At 49.8% G+C, this 17561-nt stretch overlaps 2 protein-coding genes across 12 annotated transcripts in view; both read right to left on the reverse strand.

The window, feature by feature from the left end:
* Positions 1 to 1444, reverse strand: part of RANBP3 (RAN binding protein 3) — a 61570-nt gene extending 60126 nt beyond the window's left edge. For both annotated transcript variants that reach the window (XM_023764643.1, XM_023764642.1), the window contains exon 1: positions 1169 to 1444. In XM_023764643.1, the coding sequence (XP_023620411.1) occupies positions 1169 to 1268 (100 nt within the window). In that variant the 5' untranslated portion in view covers positions 1269 to 1444. The remainder of the gene's footprint in view (positions 1 to 1168) is intronic.
* Positions 1445 to 10455: 9011 nt separating this feature from the next.
* Positions 10456 to 17561, reverse strand: part of RFX2 (regulatory factor X2) — an 88704-nt gene continuing 81598 nt past the window's right edge. For 8 of the 10 annotated variants that reach the window (XM_006101105.3, XM_014466470.2, XM_014466468.2 and 5 more), the window contains 3 exons: positions 14081 to 14234; positions 13003 to 13045; positions 10456 to 12467 (listed from right to left, as the gene is read on the reverse strand). In XM_006101105.3, coding sequence (XP_006101167.2) covers positions 12364 to 12467; positions 13003 to 13045; positions 14081 to 14234 — 301 coding nt within the window. In that variant the 3' untranslated portion in view covers positions 10456 to 12363. The other 2 variants (XM_023764638.1, XM_023764641.1) reach the window with 2 other exon arrangements.

Below are 17561 nucleotides of genomic sequence, written 5' to 3' on the forward strand. Positions count from 1 at the left end.
CCATAAAATGACCACGGTAGGGGGTGGTTCTGAAGCCAGACCTCATTGATTCACATCCCTGCTCCTTCCTGGCTGTGTGACCTGCTTTGTACAAACAGCTACTCTGTTTCTTTACCAGGAGCACAGGGCTACAGTACCTACCTCATAGATATTTTGTATTACCGGAGAAAACACAGGGTGATCAAGACATTGAACATTACCTGGTACCATCACAAATGCTCCACCAGGGTGAGCACTTATTATATCAATTCATGCATTCATGCGCTTCACTATGGAAACCTCAGGACACCCTCCAATAGCTGGGAGCATGGTATTGGGGATCAGGGCCAGGCAGGGAGATAGGTCGCTTGTAGCTGTGCACCTAGAAGAGGGGGGAGCTAAAAATAGGCCTAGGAAGTCCCGAAGCTACAGCGGTATCAACACCACTGTGGATTTGAGCAGACATCGGCTTATGGAGTGTTTTCTCTAGGGATTCGGCTCTGTAACCTTGTCATAAACCTTCAGGTGGGATGTCAGCGCTCAACAGGGGAGAGGATCACAGTCTCTCTCTCTCTGGAACTGCAGCAAAAAAGGGCCAAAGAGGAGCCAGGACTTTCAGGGCCCACATCCTGCGGCCCGGCCTAAATGCTGGCAGACTAGGTGCTACTCTCAGGTCGCCACGAAGGATCTGGGGAACTGGCGGGAACTGGGGGCCGAGTTCGGGGCGGGAGGTGCAAAGAGACCGGGCGTCCTCTGTCCTCTGAATGGGGAAGGCCCGCGGAGGATGAGAACCCCACGGGATTGGTGGGTGGGCCGGTCAGACAGCGAGGCCCGGGATGGGGGTGGGAGGGAGGCCGGGTGCCGGAGAATGAGGGGGCGGGGAGGGAGTGTGGCGCGCTGGAACCACCACCAGGCCCAGAGATCTATGTACAACCGAGGCCAAGGCGATGAGGCCGCGCCTCCCGTGCCTATCAGCCCTCGGCCGGGTCCGCGAGGCGGAAGGGCGTCAGGGCCGCGGCCCCCGCGGCCTTCCCGACCCACTATCTGGAGGACGGCAGAGTCGGGGCTGCCGGGAGTGATGGGCCGAGCCGGTGAGCCCGGCCTGAGGGGACGCGATGGGGGACGGCTGCGGGACCCACTGCGCCACTATCTGGAAGCAGACAGGCCCCCCGCACTCCGGGGTGCTCACCCCTCGGGCTTGTGGCCTTTGGACCTTCCCCCGCCCGTTCGCTGGCCGCCAGCTGGACCTCGACGGCGCCTCCCCTACCTTCGTTCGCCAGGTCCGCCATTTTACTTCCTCAAGCCCTCCCACAAGGCTCCGCGCTGGCCGCCGCTCGCCTGCTTTCTGCCAGAAACTCTCGCGCGTGCGCACTTCCCAAGCCGACTCCGAGAGAGGAGGGCAGCTCGCGCCTGCGCGCCGAGCCCGGCGCGGAGTCGAGCTCTGTATTGCTGTCACCGGCAGGCCCCGTTCGAAGCACTCGCCTGCGCACTAACCGCCCCCGCCTCCTTTTCCCGCCGATCGAGGGGGCGTGGTCAGGGCAGGGCGCATGCGCAGTGCCCCACGCGAGCATCCCGGGCAAGGGGGAATACACACGTTCAGTAAGGGAGCGCGGCTGGCGCTGGGTCTAGTCGCCCCAGTTTACTGCTTGTTTTCCGGGGATCCCAGTGGTGGGAGAGTGAGCCATCCAAAGCGCCGCGATGGAAACCTTCTAGGTAAATCCTGGGGAGTCTGCGGACCGTGGCAGGGGGGCTTTCCACACGCACAGGTCAGAGGCCAGAGGGGGTGGCCTGCTAGGGGTTTTTGGCTGTCACATCAGGCTTCAGTTTCCCCTGCTAAGGGGCAAGTACATTGGGCAAATGCTTTCTTGGGGACGTGGGGAGTGGTTGGGGCGAGCAAGCAGAAATCAGAGGTTAAACATAACTGGCCAAAGGTGGGGGTGTCCGTGGGGGACACAGGTGTTGGCTGGGGGACCCAGCGCAAGGGACTTGATCTCTCTAGGACAATAGAATGGGAGCTCCAGGATAGCCATACCCGATGTCATGAATGGAACAGCGCCCTGGCACAGACCGGGCCTGGAGTTTCATCTGTAAATGGGCTGATCAACCCCACAGGCTGACATAAGAATCTAGAATGGGACTCATTCTAGATTCACCTGCTATGAATCTCTCAGAACACCCTGTGGGTTCTGCCTCACCAAAGCCTAGCCCAAACCCACCTGTTCTCATCAGCTTGGCTGTCAGCACCCCAGGCCAGACCATCCTCCTCTTTCTCCTGGAAGACTAGACAGCGTCCTCTCTCTTTGCTCTCCTTCCTTTCATTCTTCTGGAGCTCCAGGCTCTGTTCTGCACGCAGGGATCTTTTAAAAATATAAATTGGATCAAGGGCACATCTTTCCTTAATGTTTCCAAAGGGCTTTTGCTGAACTTGGAATCGACTCTAAACCTCTTATTCAGACTTACACAGGCCCCTGTGCTTTGCTCCCAGGCTCCCCCTTACTTATTGCAGTTCAGCCACAGGGGTCTTTCCATCCTTGGAGCACACTAGACTCCTTTCAGCCTCAGTATCTTTGCATTTGTTGATCCCTCTTCTTGGGACTTTGTGTCCTATGGCTTATTTAGGTTTAAATCCCAGTTTCGCTCCTTCTCCAGGGGGATCTAAAGGAGGAGGTCTCTAGCTTGTGAGCTAAGAATGGTGTTACATTTTTAATTGTTGGAAAAAGCCAGAAGAGGAGTAATATCTTAGAACATGTGAAAATTGTACGGAATTTAAATTGGAGTGTCCATAAACAGTTTTATTTGAAAATAGCAATATCCTCCTATATAATAAAAGCCTAATATGCAAATTGTCCTCTTGGGCGGGAGTTCGACTGGGAGACTGGGAATTTGATCGCTCTCTATGACATGCGCTGACCACCAGGGGGCGGCATGGAACGAAGGAAGGCCCCAGTTGGCAACCAGCATCTGAGGAAGGGAGGCCCTGGCCAGCAGCCGGAAGGCTCCAATCGGCCCTGATTGACAGCCAGGCCTAGGGACCCTACCTGTGCATGACTGGGCCTCTAGTATTCATTATATGTCATTACATATAATCCCTTCTTGGCCTTTGCCATATCTCTGAACCCTGTGACCTTTAATGAATTCTTTCCCTGCCTGTTTATTGGTTTAAAGTTATGTTAAATAGATACTGTATATCATTTAAAATAGAAAACTACCAGCCATGAATAGGAGGTGATTGTAAAAATAAACAGGGCCCTGGCTGGTGTGGCTCGGTTGAGTGCTGTCCCATGCATGGAAAGGTCACAGGTTGGATTCCCAGTCAGGGCAAATGCCCTGGTTGTGGGCTTGATCCCCAGTAGGGGGCTTGCAGGAGGCGGCAGATAGATGTTCCCCCCTCTCCCTTCCCCTCTCTCTTTAAAAAAAAATCAATAAAAACATTTAAAAAATATTAAAAAAAATAAACAGGAAAAATGAGGTTTTAAAATTTTGGGTGGCTACTGTTGCCTGCCAAGGTGCTGAGCCTGCCTTTTCTAAAGAGATTAGCAAAGTATTAGAGGGTGATTAAAGGCATATTATCACTTACCTGAACTTTCTCCTTGACATGATGAGAAGGCGTGACAGATAATTGAAAATGGGATAACTATAATCCATGTGATTTGGTGTCATTTAATGCCATGTCTACATGTCTCCTAAAGTCATTTCATACTCTACATTCATCCCACACTTTGGGAAACTCCCAGAAACACGCCATTACTTGGTAAATATAATCCAGTTGTGGTTTTCCAAGGCACACTGAGAGATGCTAAACCTATCAGCCTGATAGGCCGACTGAATTTCCACTGGTTACACAATTTTCATCACAGTGCCCGTGGCTGCCAACATCATGCCCTGCAGGCTTTCTTTTGATATCTTTATTTGGTCTCCTCTAAGAAATTAACTTGGTCAATATTTATTTATTAAACACATATTTGTTCATCACCTACTCTGGTGGTTTTAAAATATGGCCCCAAATTATTTGACCTTCTTCCCATCAAGAGCGAAGTCTCTGTCCCCTTCCCTTTCATGGGGATGAGCTTGTTGCTGGTCCATCAACAGAGTATAGTAGAAATGACACCAGGGAACTTACAAGGCTAGGTCATGACAGAGTGAGGGGAGGTAACTTCCGCCTGCTTTGCTGGAACACTTGCTCTTAAAAGTCTTTAGCCATCATGTAAGCAGCCCAACTGCCCTGAGGCAGCCATGCTGTAAGGAAGCTGAAACTCAGAGACCACAAACCCCCTGAGAGAGAACTGCCCCGCCTATGCCTTGCTGTTTCTCACCTTCAGAAACCATGGAAGATAAATTAAATGATGGTTGCTGTTATAAGCCACTGAATTTGGGGGGTATTTGTTATGCAGCAATATATATCCGCCAGACCTACTATGCATCAGACACTGCTTTACATGTTGGGGTCCAAGATGAACAAGACAGACCTTGCCTTCCCGGAACTTTGCATTCTTCGGTGGGGAGACTGACAATAGGCAGGCAAGCAAAATCATTTGAGATAGTGACTAGTGCTACAAAGAAAATAAAATAGCAAATTGTGACAGAGTGACAGAAGGGATACTTTAGATTGGTTGGTCAGGGAAGTCGCCTCTGAGGGGTGACATTTTAGTAGAAGGTCTGTAGGAGAAGCATTCTAGACAGAACAGTGAGTGCAAAGGTCTGAGGCAGGAACCAGGTTGGTGAGCTGGAGGAGCAGTGAGGAGCTGTGTGGCCAGGACAGAGTGAGGAAATGCGGTTAGGGAGGGGCGCGAGCGAGAAATTTGGAGTTTTTCCTAATACAAGGCTTGGAAGTGGGAAGTGGAGGGATCCAAATTGTTTACCTTGAACTGCTGATCAGCCTCTCTGCTGCCTGCTTCCTCCTTAGCTCAGCCCGGCTGAGCTCTGAGAACTGTGAACTTCCTTATCCACAGCTAAGATGGAAAATGGCTTTTATAGTTGGGCTCCAGGTAAAAGCCTTCACAACTGTAATTCAGTTCTTGTTTTCCCATCGTGGGCAGGGAGCCAGCCATGTCGTGGGCAGGGAGCCAGCCATGTGAAAAAGTATCTGCCTTGTGCCCAGCCTCACAGATGAATCAGATACAGTTCCCTCCGTCAGGGAGCTCAGAGTCAGGTGGGGACAGAGGGGAGGCATCGGGTTGCCGCTCCGGCTCAGCACCGTTCCCTGTCTTCCCTCAGTCTGTGAGTTTCTCACAGTAGGATGGCCAATGTGGCTGCCACTGACACAGAGGGCAACCCCTGACCTAAGCTGGGGGCAGCAGTTAAATATGGTATGGAAATACGTATCTTACTCTATTTTATTTGTAATTAAAATATTTTTTAACTTTTGTCCTAGCGGTGTGGCTCAGTTGGTTGGACGTTGTCCTGTGTACCAAAAGGTTGCCTGTTCTATTCCCAGTTAGGGCACATGCCCGGGATGGGAGCTTGAGATCCTTGTAGGGAGCGTGCAGGAGGCAGCTGATGGATGTTCCGCTCTTCCATCGATGTTTCTCTTTCTCTTTCCCTCTCCCTTCTTTCTCTAAAAATCAATAAAAATATTATTTAAAAGCTTTCACTTTCAAATTAAATTCACTTACCAAAAATGCAGAAATAATACCAAGACATTACACATAGCTTCACCCAGATTCCTGAATATTCACATCTTAGGTAAGTGAAATGACCCAAACCAGGAAGTTAACACTGATGCAGTAGTGTTCACTAATGTACAAACCTTAGTCATATTTCATCACTAACATTTATTTTCTGTTCCAGGATCCAGTCCAATATCCCTCCATAAACGACACCCATTTAGATGTTGTTTCTCCATAGTCCTTCAGTAGGGATCAATTCCTCAGCCTTATTTTTCCTTAACCATGACACTGATACAAGTACTGCCCTATTTTTTGTAGAATGGCCTTAATTTTTGTTTTTTAATGTTTCCCAGTGATTAAATTCTGGTGATGTATTTTGGGCATGAATAATGTGGGAGTGACGTGTTCTCAGGGTGTCCTGTTAGGAGGCACTTGATGTAGATTTGTGTCCTCACTGATGATAACTTAGATCAATAGGTCTAGATGGTATCTGCTAGGTTAATACTTTTCCCCTTGTAATTATTTAATATCTAGCAGGGATATAAATAAATAGGGAATATTTGAGGAAAAGGAGAGGCAGAGGGAGGAAAGAGCTTGTGGTCTTTCTAGGCAGTATTGCAATTTAGTAAACAAAGCCCCCATTCTAGGCAAAATCTGAGCTCGCAGTGTCTGTGGACCAAAAGGAAAAGGCTGTGTCTCACAATGACCACTGGGTGGTGGCAGAAGATTGGGATTAATTAAAAATGGCTCCAGGAGAAAAGCAATTCATTCCTTTTTTATTTCATTTTATCGTATTTTTAAAGTATATTTTTATTGATTTCAGAGAGGAAGTGAGAGGGAGAGAGAGAGATTGAAACATTAATAATGAGAATCATTGATCAGCTGCCTCCTGCATGCCCCATACCGAGGATCGAGCCTGCAACCCAGGCCTGTGCCCTGACCGGGAATCAAACCGTGACCTCTTGGTTCATAGGTCAATGCTCAACCACAGCCATGCCGGCTGGGCTTTTCCTTCTTTTAAAAAAAAATATTTTAAAAATTGATTTTAGAGAGAGGAAGGGAGAGAGCGAGAGCAAGAAAAAGAAACATTGATTTGTTGTTCACTTATTTATGCATTCATGGGTTGATTCTTGTGTGTGCCGACTGGGAATGAACCTGCAACCTTGGTGCATGGTATTGGGACGACAATCTAACCAACTGAGCTACCCGGCCTAAGTAAACTTGTGGGGACTCAAAGGCTCTGCACCAGTTGGGGGTCTGGCATCTCTTGGGAACAAGGTCAGTAGGTGCTGGCTGCACCAGCAGAGGTAGAGCATGTTTCAGTTGCACTGCGCCTGGCTGCTCTGAGGATCATGCTGTCATCAGTACGCATGTGCCACCTCAGAAACAGGGGCTCCAGATCCTGGGAGGGCTTCCGAGGTCTGAGAATCCCTACTGATCCTGCCTGCAAAACTCCTAGGGGCGCTGGCTGGGTGGCTCAGTTGGTTGGAGACTCCTCCCATACAGCAAAAGGTTGTGGGTTTGATTCCCAGTCAGGGCACATACCTAGGTTGTCAGTTTGGTCGCCGGTGGGAGCATGTATGGGAGGTAACCGATCCATGTTTATCTCTCTCCCCCTTCCTTTCTCTCTAAAATCAATAAAACAACAACAACAAACATTCTAGAATGAGGATTTAAAAAACACACCAAAAAACTCATGGGAACTAAGGTGTCTTGCTTTGGAGACTGGTTGCAAACCCCAAAAACCACCTTTGGCCAAATGTAAAGAAAGTTAAGATCAAAGAGGAGAAAACACTGGGCAGTTCCAGCAGGTCTTGGGCTGGGAATTGTTTAGCAGTATCGGAGGGGCACCTTGTGAGAATCGTGAGAATGCCCCAAATTCAGTTGTTTTCAGTCTTACAGTCATTCAACTCCCTGGTCAGAATCCAAGCAGAAAGTATTGCACCACAAAGCATTTATCAATCTCTGCCCTGCCTAGGGTCCCACCTGTATCCAGTTCAAGCCTCCATCAGATGTTGATTGAGTGCCTCTAGGTGCCCAGCTGTTGGTGAGATGCCATTTGAGGTATCTTGATGCCAGTGGGGGCATCCAGTGGGCAGTTGTACATATGAGGGCTAAGGGAGGGGACTTCTCAATCCATTTTGTGGTTATTGGCCTCTCACTTATGGGCCACCACCCTGGAATGAAACCCCAAGTCCCTGCCAGGATCTAGGCAGCCTTCCTTATCTCCCCCCATTTGCCCTTCCTGCCCCATCAGTCACCCTGTGCCGGCCATAGTGGCCTCCTTGCTGCTCTCCACACACGACAAGCCTGTTCCCAGGATGTGAGAGAACCCACATAGAAATTGGGTTCTATGGGAGAAAGGTCATCCCCAAAGAAGGTGGGACAGAAGCTGGATAGCAAAACCCCACAATTGTCCATTATAGAGGATTCTAGAAGGGACCCATGACCTCAAAATAGGGTGAGAACTACTCTCTGGCATTGTGCCTTTGGATACATATGAATATTCAATACATTACAGTCCATACCATACACACACACACACACACACACTCACACACATGATATACACATTAATATATACTGAAATTAAGATTTTATAAAGCCATGCTTATTTTTATTATGTTGACACTCCTGATCTTTTCTTAGTCCATTAAAAAGAAAACTAAACGGATCCTAAGTCACAAGCATGATTTTATAACCCACTTGGCCTGCCGCTGGACAGTGGCTCTAGCAGGCCTCGGCCCTCTTCCCCCCTTCCCCTACCGCACTCCAGTTCAGCCCCTAGAGCCTCCCTTGTAGACTTTAACAAGTACCTAGTTGACCTCCTTGCTTCCAGTGTCTTCATGTTTAATCCATACTTCCAGAATCAGTCCAGCTTTAAAAATTCTGATGGTGGCCTCCCAAGTTTCGCTTTGTCTATTCCTCATCATTCCTCCACATTTTCTCTCCTTTCCTCTACCTTCCCATGATCCCCAGGAATAGTATCTTCTCCCAGAGGCCTTCTTCATTCATTCATTCACTCACTCATTCACTAAATGTTTGCTGAGCATACAGTGTGCTAGAATTGGGAAATAGTCTTGAGCAAGGCAGACAAGAGTTAACACCTGCAGTGGGTGTGTAGGGGCATCTATGGGTCCCCCTGCACTCCCTTTCCCCCCAACTGTGGCTTATTGAATTCTGATGGGGCCATTAAAGCTATAATGATCACCAGGGACCCAGGCTCCTTCTGTCACATTGCTTTGCCATCCTTATTAGATAACATCCACCTCAGGATCCAAGATGGCTGTTGGTGCTCCAGCCATCATGTCTGCATTCAGCCAGCAGCTTCAATTTCCCCATGTGTACAATTGGGGTAATACCTGCCTTGGAAGATTGTCAAAAAGAGATCAGACCAAAGTGTCTATTGTGGAGCTCCTGTGATTAGGCAGAAGCTCCCAGAGGCTCTTGGTAGGACTAGGTTCCCTCCATTGTGCAATGCCTGCTTCCCAGAGCCCTTACCCAGTGGGCCCTTCAAGGAACTTGGCAGCCTGTGGGACTTCAGCAGGTTCCCTTGCTCATCTCTCTGACTCCTGGGGCAGTAATCACGTAGGCACCAACCATGTTCAATCCTTCACCAGCCACTCAGACCCCAAGGGCAGGGCCTGATTCTCCTCCAGGGACCCTGCCACCCAACACCCAGCCTGTTTCTCTGAAGGGGAAGGCGGGGCGGGGGGGAGGGGGCTGTTTGGTGCAAGAGCTATTGCTGCTAAGTAGCTGAAATTGAATCACCAGAGGGTAGGGGCGAGTCTGGGTTTCGTGAGACGGGCAGGGAATCAGCACAGAGTCAGGGCCTGAAGAAGAGGGAGTTCACCAGGATCAGCCATGGAATTTGTGGGGCCCAGTGAAAATGAAAATGTAGGCCCTTTGTTCCAAAATTAAGAATTTCAAGATAGTGACAGAAGAGCATTAAGCCAAGCCCAGACCCTGGAGTCCCAGCCCAAGGAAGTGATGGATAATTTTAGTGTCACCTGGAGGCCCCATCATAGAGGATTCTAGAAGGGACCCATGGCCCAGGGCCACTTCCTGGGACAGAGAGGCCTGCTCTGGGGCCTAAGGCCGAGCATCCCTGGGGGCATGTGGGGTGAAAGGGCGAGGACTACGCCCTCCATCTTACCCTGTGTCCTCCATTTTTGGGCAGCCATGTGCTCGGCAAGGCTTCTTCCCGGGAGCCCAAGCCTCTGCTAGCCACACCCAGGATTTCTTTAAACTAACCAATGACAATCAAGGGAAGTGCACGCCATAGATATGACCACATCCTGTGTAACGAGACACCGACTTGCGCCTGGCCAATTGGCAGGGCCCACAGTCCCCTCTCCTCCCCTTACTCCACCCCCCTATAAAACCTCTCTCCCCACAGGGCTGGTCTCTCTCTACCACTTGCTGCTGTGCCAGTAAGGGGGGTAGGGGAGCCAAGCCCGGGTTTGAATAAAAGATTCTTTGCTTTTGCATCGGACACAGCTGGCTCCCTGGTGTGGTTTCTTGGGGATCCTGAAATCTAGTCATAACATGGGGTACTGGCCTGGCAGTGAGAAGCTGCTTTTAGGGGAGGCTGATCAGGAATGGCATCACTCTCCTCTGCAGGGTTTCTTCAAAGTCCTATGATCCCCTGTGTCACACGCCCCTGGGAAGTGGTGGTCACAATATGGATTCCCAGATCCAGCCCAATCCCAAGAGGCAGGCTTTCTTCAGTGGGGGCCCAGGGATTGGTGATTTTGGAACAAGCTCTAGCATTGGTTCTTTGGAGATTCTGGATTTGCCAGCCGCCACGCTCCTCCCTCCCCCGCCCCCCGCCCCCCCGCCCCCGAATAAACCTTGAGAACAACTGGTGGGCTGCTTCAGTGGCTGGAGTGTGGATTTATTCTGTAATATTTGAATGAATTTACTCTGTTTACAAATTGCCTCGACCATCCTGTGCTAGGAATTGTTTCTTGCCATCTTTGGCCCTGGACTGGCCTTGCTAAGTGAAGCTTGAAGAACATGCTCCTTCTCCAAGCTGCTGTTCCGAGCAGGCCGGGAGGGAGCATCTACCCTCCAGCACCCTGGGGTGGGAGGGGGCTGGAGTGTGGATTGTGACCCCCAAATGGGTATGCTTAATGTGTTTACTGCAATGAAAAACGAGAACAGGCTCGGAAGACTCGTGTCTTTACTGTCATTTGTAGTCCTCCTCGTGGAATCCTGCAAAGGACACGGCAGAGCCTAAGGCAGAACCCAGCTGACACTGGGCAAGAAGAGGCCATCACAGTGCACGCCCCGTGGGCTTCAGGGCCTTCCAGCAGAGGAGGTGTATATTTAAAGACATTCTTTCTGTCTGATTTCATCTAAGTCTTGAACGCTAAGCCCAGACAAACATTGTGATCATCATGGACTTGGGGTTTCTACAGTCAGCGAGTTTCTTTCTTGCCATTTCCTCCCTCACCACCACCCCGCACACCTGGCGAGGGCCAAGGTGGGCCCAGCGCTCCTGCTTGACGTGAATGAGATAAAATATTGGGGACCAAATATACTGCAATATACATTATTAAGAAATGTTCTAATAACAATTGGAGCACAGAACTATTGGTATAAAGATATTTCCACAGAGAGAAACATTTGCATTGCATTAGATGGCGCTTCCTAGACTAGAGGTTTGTCTTTCTTTGCAGTTGCTTTTGGGACAGGACTCTCACACGGAGCAACCAAGTGCGTGTTGCTATTGGGACACAGATTGGGAGTTTAAAGTTCAGGGCTGTCCAAGTCCTTGGGATTTGTTTGTCCCCAGAAAAGATCTCAACTTCAAACAGTTCAAGATGGGACCTGCCCAGGGTCACCGTTCTCCAGGATCACCAATTCCAAGGCAGGCGCTCTCGAAGATTCTGTGGACCACACTGTAGGCATGGCTATTGGTGCAGATTTGGCGGGATGGCGGGCTTCTGAACGCACCACTGGAACACTGCCTTGGCCCCCTTGGATCTGACGCACTGCTCTCAGCGGTTGGCTTCATGTTGGCTGTAACCTTGGACAGACCCACAGTCCTTCCTGGTGCTGGTAATCCTTCTGGTGTTAATTCTTAAGACACAGCGGGCCTATTTCTGTGACTTGTTCTTTGAGCCACAGGGGCCCATGGGCTGCCTGCCATCTAGGGACACGCTGGGTGGACCTTTGGAGTCTAGAAGTGGGGCCCTGGGACCTCCCTGCTTCAGCACAGGACAGGAGGCCGAGGACAGCCTGTCTACGAGGGGCCATGGGGTGCAGTGAGGAGACACGCCTTTCCATCACAGGGGCACCAGAGCAGGGTCTCCGTGGACGAGGTCAGCATGGGACTGACCAACAGCTATGAGACACCCTTCCTTCCTGGGATCTGCCTGAGTTTTAAAAATCGCGGTGAAAACTGGACTGAGCTGAATGGAGAAGCCCAATGCAGAGGTGCTGACCTGCCCAGCTCGGTCTTTCCAGCTCGGCGGGGTGTGTGGAAATGGCCTGAAGGTCACAGTCCAGCAGACGGGAGAACTAAGACAGTCTGGAGGAAAAGATGATCCGGGTGACCCCCAGGGGAGCCACTCAGGTACTCAGAGCCAGGTGTGACCTTCAGCCGTGGTGAACAACAGTTTTCTTGGGGAGGAATAGCACGTCCTTTCAGGGTGCACATGCCCTGGGATCCTGTGAGTCAGAGTCAAGGTCACTTCATGTAAGAGGCACGACTGTTGTGGAGCTCGAGGAGGCCAGGCAGGCCTGGGAAAGGGCCTCAGTGCTACATACCCTACAGGGAGTGGTTCGGGTCGCTGCGCTCCCGTTTTACCAGGGGCTCACCCAAGCTGCGGGCATCCGCATCGGCCTCACTGCTCCGGTCTTCACTGATGTCATCTGTGGGGTCAGTGTTGGGGAGAAAGGGGTGAGTGGGGGGTGACAGGAGGGAGGGAAAGAGAAGCACATCCTCAGAGGCGCCCAGGCATGAACAGACCTCAGCTCTGGTCTGGTTAACCTGGTCCTTCCCGGCCTTCTTATCCGTGACTTCTCTTGACCAGTGCTCATTTGCCTGGGTCACATTCCTGGCAGGTTTTCCCTTAGTGCTTGGTCCTCCCACCCCTCCGGGGGCAGGGAATGGGCTGGAGCTGGGGGCCTTTCTGCCCTGCTACCCCTTCAAATCCTCCCTCCCACCTCATTCCTGGCTGTGGCCCTGCTCCTTGGAGCCTGGCGTGGGTGCCCATGAAGTGCCACACTCAAGTAGGAGAGAACAGGGCTACTCGGAGGCATCACTGGGACACCTACTGCTGCCTGGTGTCACCCTCTGTCTGGGTGCCAGCTCCTGAGGCCCTCAACCCACCCGAGAAGCTGCCCTGATTTTCCACCAGGCCACTCGCAGGAGGAAGCCTCATGGGAAAGCCATGGACACACCCACCTTTGTCCAGCAGTGTCAGTGACAGGGAGGCGAGGTCGTTGAACTGAAAGAGAGAAGACCAGAGTCAGGCCCTCTGCAGAGTGGGTCCTCGTGAATGTCAGCAGTTAAAACAGGCTTTTGCTTTGTAAGTGAGGGCTTCTTATATAAGAAGTAGCTATGATGCTATGTGTCTCCTCTGCCACTTTCTGGGTTGTGTCTAAGAGCTACTAGAGAGTTGAGGGGGTGCTGACTGCTCAGGCCAGAAAGGAGACAGGGGCTGTGGCCTCTGAATAGTGACAGTGAAGGAATAGCTGGCATTTATCAAGGGCTTATTATGTTCCAAAAGCTGTGTAAGTATAACCTCATTTCTTCCTCAAAATAATCCCACATGACCCAGAAATTCCACTCCTGGGTAGATACCCAAAATAACTAAAAATAGGTGTTCAAACAAAAACCTGTATACACATGTTTACTGCGGCACAATTCACAATAGCCAAAAGGTGGAAACAGCCCAAATGTCCATCAATAGATGAATGGACAAACAAAATGCTGAACATCCACATACTGGAATATTACTCAGCCGCTAAAAAGAGCAAAGCACTGATACCCCCTACAACGTGGATAAACCTTGAAAACATGATGCTCAGTATGAGAAGCCAGAGACCAAAGGCCACATAGTGTGATTCCATGTGAAATGTCCAGAACAAGCAAATCCAGAGACAGATTCATGGTTGCCAGGTGCTGGGAGGAGGATGGGAATGGGGCTTCTCTTTGGGTGATAGACTGTTCTGGAATTAGATAGAGGTAATATTGCACAACACTGTGAATGTACTAAATGTCACTGAATTGTTTACTTCAAAATGGTTAAAATAGTAAATTGTATGTTATATGAATTTTACCACAATAAAAAAAAGGCCTGTGTTTGAGGCCTCATTCAGAGGCGGGGTATCCTGCCCAGAGTGAGAATAAAGAGTTGGCCGAGGAGACAGGATCTGAACCCAGGCCTGCAGGCTCCAGCATGAGAGCTCTTTCCTGCCCACTGTCCACTGTGTCATACTCAGCAGACTCCCTCACCCCTGGAGGCTTCTCTGGTCCTCACCTCTCCCATCACGGCAATGGGTGTCTCCCCGGTTGCCTTGGCGACGCGGTGCTCCACCAGATAGAACATGTACTCATCATACAGCAGGCGTATCAGGTGGAAGGAGCCGAAGCTGGCAGCGCTGCGCAGGGTGAGGTCTCGGATCACCATGGAGCTGGGGGACGGGCAGACAGAGGCTAGGCACCTTTTGGGAGCACGGAGCCCCACCAGGCAGGCGAACCAGGCTTTTCTTCAGCTCTGGGGTCGTCTGGGGACCTCTTAGACCTACAAGGGGCATGCCAGTTGCCAGACCACCCCCATGTCCCAGTGTGACTCAGGTGGGGACAGGCAGATGGGAGGTGAGCAGGAGCAGTGGCTCTAAGAAGAGGCCACTGAGAACATAAAGGTGACAGTCTCTGACATAAGCCTTAGAGACCAGACCGCCTTTGGTAAGGGGTCTTTTCAGTGCCATAATGACTCCCCAACAGCAGGCCATCTTTCCCAGCCTCCCCTGTATCCTTCCCTCTTCACTCTGTGGTTTAGGTACCTAAAAACAAGACAGAATTTCAGGGTGCCTTTGCCTCGGGTTGGCAAACTAAAGCCCAATCCAGACCAAACCTAGCTTACCACCCTGTTTTTATACAACCTGAGTGCTAAGAATAGTTTTTACATTTTAAATGGTTGGGGGAAAAGTCAAAAGAATTATTTTTTGACCCATGAAAAGTATCTGAAATTCATGTTTCAGTGTTTATAAATAAAGTTTTATTGGCACACAGCCATGCCTATTTGTTTACATGTGTATGCCATGTGCCAATAAAACTATTATTCAAAAATACGTAGTATCGGATTCTTTTTAAAGAACAAAAAGTGACCCCTGATCTCAAGTAACATGGCACCCAACCAGAAACCCAGGTCTATACACACATCTGCCATGTAGTCCCAGACACTCAAATGCCCATTTCAGAGCTCACCTACTCTCAGTTAAGTCTAATCACTATCGGAGCAATACAAAAGACATAGGCAGGGCAAGACGGGAAGGGAGACACAATGTAAATACAGACTATTACAGTAATTAAATAAGGGGTTATCACACTGGGGTGCTCTGATGCCTTGAGCCTAGTAAGCAAACCAAAATCTAAGCCATGTCAATGTCTGAGAGTGAAACTTACAAACAAGGAGTCACAACTAGTTCCCAAATAAGGCAGCTGCTGGAACTGTAGCCAATCAAATCATGTCACTGCTTTGCTTCCTCATCTTCTCCATAACACCTTGTCCTCATTCCTGTTGGTGGAGGCTCCTGACACTTTGGGTTTCACGCTGACCAATTCGAATTGGTATTTGTTCAAATGTTTGGAAATTTTTATGTCTCAGTTTAACTTTTAATAGGCTGAAAATGTCCATACTTGTATAATCACAATGGGGCTGCAGGGAGTTAGTAAAGACAGCTGATGACATTAGTTTATTTAATCTTTTTGCATCTCTGGGCCAGTGTGTAGATGCACTCTGAAGGCAGTTTTGTTTAGCCACAGAAAATGACAGCTGGCTTCAGTTGGTTGTGGCTTGGAGATGGCTTAGGGTGCTCTGTACAAATCTGTGCGGGTGCCCGATGACCGTGATGCTTTATCTCACAGGCTTATTGGCCAGGTGAGGGGCACACTTGGCGTCACACGTTGTCGTGGTGCACCGCCTCTTCCCTCATGGCTTGATTTGGACTGAAGGTGAGATGGCTTAGGAAGAGTAACCAACGAAGGAACCCACGTGGTGACTGTGTCCAAACTGGCACTTTAGAAAGTAAAGGTCACTTGAACATTCTTGAATGCAAAGGGTGTGCTTTTAAGTGGACAGGGTGAAAGGGCTCAGGGTTTGTGATACGTTTTCTCTTTAGAAGCTTCTTTGGCTCTGTATGGCCAACTCCCCTTAGTAAATGAAGGGCCACGGACTGCAGGTTCCTGGGAAGGAGGCTCACCCCCTGCTCTCCTCTCGCTGCCTCTCCCTCCACTCCCCACCCCAGGAAGCTGTGCTTGGTTTGAGATTGTGCCAGCTCCCTTCTCTGGAAGCTCTTTGTCAGACACAAGGTAACAGGTCTGGACGCTCATGACAACTCAGGCTGTTCAAACACTGTTTGTTAGGGGACCCCATGTCCATACTCTTCAGGTCTCACCTCCCATCTGTGGTCCACCCAGCTCGGTTCCAACCTCCCTTCCCCTGAAACCCCCCACTTCCTCCTGTGCTGGTACTCTGTACCCACTGCCCCCAACCTCGGCATCTGGTGCTATGCTTCAGTTCAGTAGCTTTTCTGAACCATCTCCAGGTATGTTTCGGGTTCTCCACACGGGCTGATAGCTTCCTGCAGTAGGGACATTAGCGGAACTCCACCAGGAGAAGCTCAACCTGAGCGTGGTGATCCCTCATGAAGCTTGTGCCCATCCCTGTACCGTTTTCTCGTGGATGCTATAGAAATAAGTCCCTTAAACCCAATAAAATGAAGTCAGGCAGTGTTTCATCCTTATAGTGAAAAGTGCCCATGTCACAGAGGCAACGGCCCCCTTCAACTTTAGCTGTGTTCTCGTTTTCACATTTCTAAGTCATAGGCTCATCCTACTGCTCTTGACTGGTCAGATGACTTTCCCTGAGACTCGCCACCACAGGCACTGTCTCTGTACCGAGACTCAGAGGTGCACCGCCTTCTTCATCCGTCATCTCAATGTTGCTTCACAGTACTTTTTGGCTCAGTGTTCCCTTATGTGACAATGGGTGCTAAGCTCACAGCTGAGCCAGGCAGTATATTAGGCTCACATTTCCTTCTTCATTCACTCAACCCACCTTTAGGGGCTGGGAAAGGTGCAGTGGAAAAAGCAACATCCTGGCTCTTGGGGTGTGTGCTCGATCACAGAGGAGGCAGACAACAGATAGGCAAAGGGAGAACAAGGTGACAGGTGACCATGAGAAAAAGCAAGGCATGAGTGACAGAGGAATAGCAGGAGCGTGCTTTTACTTAGGGAGGTCTGGGAAGGCTTCTCTGGTGATGATCTAGCCACATGGCTAAATGGGGCAGAGGAAGGCAGTGTAAGACCCTGAGGTGGCAAGGCTAGAGTAGAAAGTGAGGAGGGAGTTGAGAACAGGGAGTTACTGGGCAGTTGGCTGAGAGACCAGTGAAGTTTTTTTTGTTTTTTTTTTAATAAGACCCAGATAGTAAATATTTTCAGCTTTGTGGCCACATGGTCACAACTCTGCTAAGGATCCATAAACAGTGAGTATGGCCTAGTGTTAATAACAGTTTATTTGCACAATCAGGTGAAGGGTGGTCTGACCTGACTGCTGTAACTCCCTGTTCAGCTGGATCACGCATGGCCTGAAAGCCTTAGAGTGGCTATCATTTTCCTGGGGTTAACTGATTCATTCATTCTTTTCTTTTCTTCTTTTCTTTTCTTTTTTTTTCTTTTCTTTCCTTCCTTCTTTCTTTCTTTCTTTTCTCTCTTCTCTCTCTCACTTCCTCACTTCC

This window comes from Myotis lucifugus, unplaced genomic scaffold (assembly GCF_000147115.1).
Source record: "Myotis lucifugus unplaced genomic scaffold, Myoluc2.0 scaffold_341, whole genome shotgun sequence".
NCBI lineage: Eukaryota > Metazoa > Chordata > Mammalia > Chiroptera > Vespertilionidae > Myotis > Myotis lucifugus.